At 53.8% G+C, this 6579-nt stretch overlaps 1 protein-coding gene across 1 annotated transcript in view; it reads right to left on the bottom strand.

Moving 5' to 3' along the window:
* Window positions 1-3562: 3562 nt before the first annotated feature.
* NAGS (N-acetylglutamate synthase) overlaps window positions 3563-6579 on the bottom strand; it is a 5102-nt gene continuing 2085 nt past the window's right edge. Inside the window, exons 4-7 of the mRNA XM_006017882.1 lie at window positions 6283-6463; window positions 5300-5471; window positions 4424-4606; window positions 3563-3716 (exon numbers count right to left, since the gene is read on the bottom strand). Coding sequence (XP_006017944.1) covers window positions 3563-3716; window positions 4424-4606; window positions 5300-5471; window positions 6283-6463 — 690 coding nt within the window. The remainder of the gene's footprint in view (window positions 3717-4423; window positions 4607-5299; window positions 5472-6282; window positions 6464-6579) is intronic.

Below are 6579 nucleotides of genomic sequence, written 5' to 3' on the forward strand. Positions count from 1 at the left end.
AGAGACTTGCTGGGTCCTGCCTCCTGCATGGTCCCAGTCAGATCTCACCATTTCTTTTTTTTCAAGGTTTTGAGCACAGCCTAGCAGGACCGCTGTTTTGGCTCCATATAGCAGCAGGCATAGGGCAGCTCATAGCTGGCGTAGAAGCTGATGTAGATTCTTCCTGGTCATAGAATCACAGAGTTGGACATGACTGCTAGGGTTGCCTCCTGCAGGCCTTTGCACAGATGCTTGTCCAGCTTCTGCTTGAAACCCCTGAAGGAAGGAGTCAGATGAGCTAATTGGGTTGATCTGAGGGATGTAATCCTGCCTTTGAAAGCAGAAGAACATCCGTTAGGCTTTGGCATCTGTGTGGAGAGTCAGTAGCTGGGCTGTTGGAAAAGCCAGTGACAGACTGGATATAGATATCAAAGCTGTCTTCCTAGTCTGCTGAACTCTGTGCCTTTGCCAGTAGTGGGTGTTGGGGTGCTATCACTTGTGTGTTTCCAGAGGCTGATTACCTTCATGGCAGAAGAGTAATATTAACATTACCTAGCTTCATGTAGCGCTGTCCATCAGTAGCTCTAAAAGCGCTTTCTAGGGGAAGCAGGGCATGACCTCCCACCACACTGTCCTCAACACTGTCCTTGGAGCTGGTGTGAGGATTTCTTCTCTGCCTGCTCTTCTTGTAGCAGGGTGCAGTGGAGGAAAGGGCTGTAGGAGTCACCCAGGGCTGCTTTTATTGTGCCTACTGAAAGCCTGGAAGACAGTGGAGCAGCTTGCTACCCCCAGCATGGTGCCATTCCTTGAACACTCCAGCACAGACCTTGGGGAAAATCTCCCCCAAATCCCCATGAGGATCCTGTGCCATGCTCTTCCTTCAGCCCTCATTGGCTTTCAGGGCAGGCTGGGAGGCAGTGCCACATGTTATGACCTGATGCGATGCTGAAAGAAAATTTAACCTGCAGCCAGGTTTGTTCCATCCTGTGCTATCCTGGGTTTCCAGAGCTTGACCCCACAGGGGGGCCATGTGCACACTGGATCTGTGCAGCTCCTCATGCCTGGTGGGTTGGTGGAGAGCTCGCCAGTGTTGTAACTCCTTGAATATTCCCCACTTCACAGATAAAGCTGCCTACTTTCACTTGTTCTTGAGTCTTCCCTGCTTTTAAGCCACTTTCTTCATTGCCTGTTTTTGATAATTAAATGAGAAAAGTCTTTTAACTCTGCCCCTCAGGCTCTTATTTTTCTCCATCTGTTGTTTTACCTTTGTGTAACCAAGCCCCGTGTGTCTGTTCACCGTGGCTGCTTCAGCAGTTGCTGTTACCTTCATATTTGAACACCTCCTAATCTTTAAGGCATTTATCCCCACACCACCCCTAGGGGGCAGGGCAGGGCTCTTGTTGTGCTTTACTGATCGCAAACTGAGAGACGGGTGTAGTGCCCAAGGTCCCACAGGCAATCTGTAGCAGAGCAGGGAATTGACCCTGTGTCTTCCAGTACCCTAACAATTGGCCCTCCTTCCCCTCTATTTCCTATATGCCCCCCCTCCCCCACCTCCAATAACAGAAGACACTTCAGTCACTTTTCTCCTCTAAAACCTGGAAGCCAGGCCTTTTTTACATTGCCAGTAGGAAGGTGATCAGGAGAGTTGGATAAGCAGCACTTCTTAACCTGGAAGCCTGATATTCAGATATGTTAAATGTTCCTGGGAGTGCCTGGCCCCTCACAAGGATGATTTATTGGTTTCTCTCAGTCCCTCCATGAGGCAGGGCACAGCCCAGGTTGGAAACTGAGGCCCAGATAAATGGGCTTGGTTTGCACACCTTATCTGTGTTCTACACACCCTGCCCCTCCCTGGCTTAGTTCTGTTGATATAAGTTGTCATGTAGGTCATTCCAGCAAAACAATCCTTCAGCTCAGGGCTTTCTTAGTTGCTGGGGTGAATGTGGGGACAGGCTGCACCAGCAGGGGCCATGGCCATCATCTCCCCAACTGCAAGCTCCTCGGGCAGGGACAGGAATTGAAAGCTGGAGAAGGGGAGCCTGGACATCCAGCAGCTGGAGCTGGGGAGAGAGAGCCTGAGAGCTGCAGATCACTACAATTGTGGGCTTCAGCGGCCTGTGGGCTGGAAGTTGGACAGCCCTGCTTTAGCTGATTTAGCTTAGTCTGGTTATGGAGCTTGTTCTATTGCCAAACTGTTGCTGGGATGACCTTTGTCTCTCCCTCATCCCTGCTCTGCCCTGGGGGTACTGCTGTGGCACTACACCTCTAGCAGCTCCTTTTAAATGCAGATAATCACCCCATTTTACACAACAGGGACCCATAGAGGTGAAGTGACTTCCTCAGGTCCCAGGAGCTCTCACCCTAGGTCATGTTCAGGATTTAGAGCTAAGCCAGGAATGGGGCTGGGGTGTCCTGTCCCAATCCACTGTCTCTCCCCTGTATGTATAAGCATCTCCCACCCTCCTTTCCACTTGCCCTACCCTTTTATCATGGGCCTGATCAGCTGGCTGTATCATAGCACCTGGGGCTTTCATCCCAGTCTCCTGGATCCCTGAACACCTCCTCTGAGGGTCTAATAGTATGTCAAGGGTGCAATGCACAGTCATGGTACCTAACCAGGCTAGCTTGAGCTCCTGCTTTGGAGACTTGCTGATGCTCATAGATGCTCTTAGACTTGCTGCTCTTTTACTTAGCCAGAGAGAGGTCTCTGGGATTTTGTGACAAATAGGGAAATACAGGCTTGCTGGCTAATTGTTTCACTGTTGTGGATGCTGGGGAGGAATGAGGCTGTTTGGGATCAGGGGCAAGATTTTCAAAATGATTTGACTTGTACTTTCCAAAGTTGCTTATGCTGTTAGAAGCCCAAGTGCCCCTGAGACCCCTCATCACTGCAGGAAACTGCCCCGTGACTGCTGAGTCACGTGGCTTCTTTTGAAAATGCTGCTCTTGGTCTGTGATGTTTATAGCTGGGCCTTCCCAAGAGCTTAAAAGAGGAGGGGGGAAGGCTCCAGGGACAGTTCAGTGCCTATCCTCTTATGAATTCTCTGGCTGGTGTCTGAAGCTCAGCGTTGTTTCAGAGCAGCTTTCCATACTAGTAAGAACAAGGCAAGGAGACAGGGCTGACCATCCAAGCCTTAGAAGCAGCAGAACAGTGAGACGTCTTGGAAAGGAAGCCAAAATGCTGTGGAAAGCTTTTCTACTTGATCAGTTCTTCTGCACACTGCATAGAGAGCTCCGCACAGACTGAACAGCTTTCCTGGAGATGCACATGTAGGGGGGACAAAGACTAGCTCTTCTATAGGATTTGAGATGAGGATATCACTGCACATGATCGTTAATGAAGCCTCACGGTCCCTTCTGAGGCAGGTCTGGTTTTAAGTGTGGGGAACCAGGCACAGAGCTGGGGAGCGACATGGCTGAGGTCACTGGGAGGGTTAGCGTGGTCTGGTTTGGGGTCTCCTTGTTGATCATCCCTTTGGGAAGCTACAGGAAGCTGCTCTGTGCCTAGCTCCCCAATATGGGCTCTGTTCCTTCTCCACCTCCTTTGGTTTGCAAAGGGTTGCCCCCTGTCTAGCTCCACTCAGGCTGGTGTGCTGTGCTGGGGTTTGCAGAAGGAGTCTGGGATGGCTTGTGCGTGGCTCACCAGCTCATAGGAGTCCCGGAGATCAGACAGCCCAAACCAGAAGAAAATCCACTGGCAGTGGGAGAAGCTCCCATCACTGTGCTTGAAATACCTGGTGGGGACAGAGTGAATGCTTGCTCCCAAAGCTCTACGGTTCCCTAGAGCAGCAAGTGCAGCCTTTTTTTTTCGAGATAGGGGAAGGTCAGAGTGGGCCCCAGTATATTGCACTAGGCACTTACAGCATCCAAGCTAGGCATGGGCATTGATTAATTTAACTTGGCAGCACGCTTGTCACTAGCAGGATAGCAGAAGGGACTGTAGGCCAGGGGCAAAGGTAATCTGTAGGGGGGTAGGAACCTGGGGGAGTGGGAGGGAGGAGCCAGGTGCAAATACATGAGCGTAGCACAGGTTTGGTATAACTGGAGGTGGGGTGGGGTCTGTCCTGCGATGCACAGGCAGAGCAGAGCAGTGTAGACCATCGGGGGAGGACCAAGGGGCATTGGTAGAGCTGTGTACTGGAAGCCTCAGAAGGAAGGGCTGGTGGCTTTGTGTTGGGAGTGACATCATGGGAAGTCCAAGAGAGGGATGGGGCCTTCAAGACAGGACTGAGGGACACAAGCAAAAGTGGGTGCTGGGCTACCCAGAGCTGGAAAAAAGGGGGTTGTGGGGGTAGTGGGTCCCAAGCCAGGTCCAGGGCATGTAAAATCAGAGCCCAAGGCACCATTGTAGCTCTGCTGTCATCCCTAAGAGGTAGCATACCCTGCAGAGACCCTTCTGTGGGTGCCAGGACTGGGCTGAGGTCCCCAATGCTCCACTTACCAGGGGTTAATACGGTTGGTGATACGAGATCTCCAGAAGAGGACATGGAGGTCCTGCCGGATGCACTCCCACAGTGCTTGCCCACAGCCCTGGCCCTTCTTGCTAGCGCTGACCACAAACTTGTCCAGGTAGGGCGTGCTGCCCAGCACTGACTCCTCCGTGACAATGGCAGCTGCATTGTAACTGCAGGGTGAGGGCTGGCTAAGTCAGATGGGGCCATGGCATTCCCAGCCCACCCTAAGACAGGGGCAGGGGTAGAGGTAGCAGCAAGCATGTGCCTTTTCCCTTTCCTGGTCTGCAAAGAGGCTGTTGATCACTCCCTCCACCCCACCCCTTGCCAGCTCTGCCCTGCTATGGACCTGCTAGCCAGTGGTGCTGTGGGGGGTGTGTAAGAGCTGCAGGAACTCACACTTTAGTCTGGGAAATCCTTGCTATCGACCAAGTGTCCAAGTGGCCCAAGGGTTTGGATCCGGCTGGATGGGCAGAGCCAGGCCAGCTGTGATGCCTGGATCTTGCCCCTTGCTACAAGTGCATCTCTCAGCCCTGGCTCCGTTCTCTCAGTGCTGCCTGGAGGCCCTTGCTGAGACTGAGGCCCCACATGCAAGGTGATGTACTTAGGGGGTGAGGCACCCCTTGCCCTAATGACTGTAAGTGGATTCAGGAAGCAAAGAGCAGGCAGGGAATGCCCTAAGTTCCCTAGGACCACGGGGTGGGGTGGGGATCCCTGTGTCTATCTGTCTGCTAGGGCCTTTCAGCACCACAGGGGCTGCCCTCACTTGTCCCCAGAAGTGGCTGAATTGAGACCTCTCCTGTCCTGTCTGAATATCCTGTAGCCGCACCCTCCCACCCAGCAGGGAGGCAAAGGCTGGCCCTTACCCCTCAGAGAAGTAGATGGAATGCAGCCTGGGCTGCAGGGAGGCCAGGTAGTCCCCTCGCAGTGTCCTCCCAAAAGCTGTGTTGATCAAGGTGATGAGGCGATCCTGGTCCACCTCGTCCAAACTCTTGGCCTGGAGTATACGCTCAGTGCTCTGGAACAGGGTTCCCGCACCTGGTGCGGGGACATAGGCACTAGGAAGGGGAGGGGCCTCCTGGGCCATGGACTGTGGACCGCTGCATTGACAGGCAAACTTCCACCCAAGAGTTCCCAAAAATTGCCATGTCAAGCCCTCCCCTGCAGCTACCAGGCACAGAATCTGAAACACCAGGAACACACTGGTACAAGCAGGGAGAGAGGGCACCACCAATGCCCTGCTTGCAGCGATGGGGAAGGCACTGGGGAGTGCGTGCTTGGAAGATCCCAGGAGGAAGGCTCTGCTCTGCATTACAGAGAAAGGCAGAAGCCCCCAGTCTGTGCCAAACCCCTGCTCACCCCAGATGTGGCAAAGAGCAGGAGAGCAAGGCACTCCAGCACAGAACCTCAGGGCTGCTTGTACCAGCAGGAGCATCAGCACTGCCAGTCAAAACTCCCAGCCTAAGCTATGGCCAATGACCCAGGGCCTCAGAGGGGGATGGCCCAGCCCCAGAACGCAGGAGTTTGTGAGGGGAAAAAATCCCCATCCTGACCCCAATTTGCAAAGACCTGAGGCCTGGGATTGCCACACTCCTACCATGCTACAGAGTTACTGTTATTGCCCAGCTGGGGCAGGAGAGAGGAGGCAAGACCAAGCCTTTGGTTGGCATGGCAGCATTTGGGTTCCCACTACATTTCCTAGCTCTGTCTGGGCACCTGGGGTCAATTCCACAACAGTCTCAGCTCGCCCAGTCCAGAGCTTCCCACCCCACCCCATGCCCAGAGGCAGCTCTAAATCCCAGGGTTCAGGCTGTGCTGCCATGCCATGGCCCCTGGGGGATGCTCTCACCTTTGTAGCTGAAGAGCTCGGCAAGCAATGTGTGGGCGGAGGTGATGACCGCAGAGGACTCTGGAGGCAGGCGGCTGAGCAGCTGGACTATCAGCTGGATCTGCTGCTGCTGCTTGTGGCCCAGGCCCTTGATGCCAGTCACCAGGCCCAGATCAGCAGGGAGGTTCACCTTGCCCAGCACCTGCAAGGCCGAGGGGAAGGCCCAGAGGGTTAGTGAGGGAGATGGGCAGCATCTCCATGTGCTGGGCCCTTTTTGGATTCCTCCCAGCCCTCCCCATGCTGTCTGCCTCCAGGAAT

Source organism: Alligator sinensis, unplaced genomic scaffold (assembly GCF_000455745.1).
Source record: "Alligator sinensis unplaced genomic scaffold, ASM45574v1 scaffold444_1, whole genome shotgun sequence".
Taxonomy (NCBI): Eukaryota; Metazoa; Chordata; order Crocodylia; family Alligatoridae; genus Alligator; species Alligator sinensis.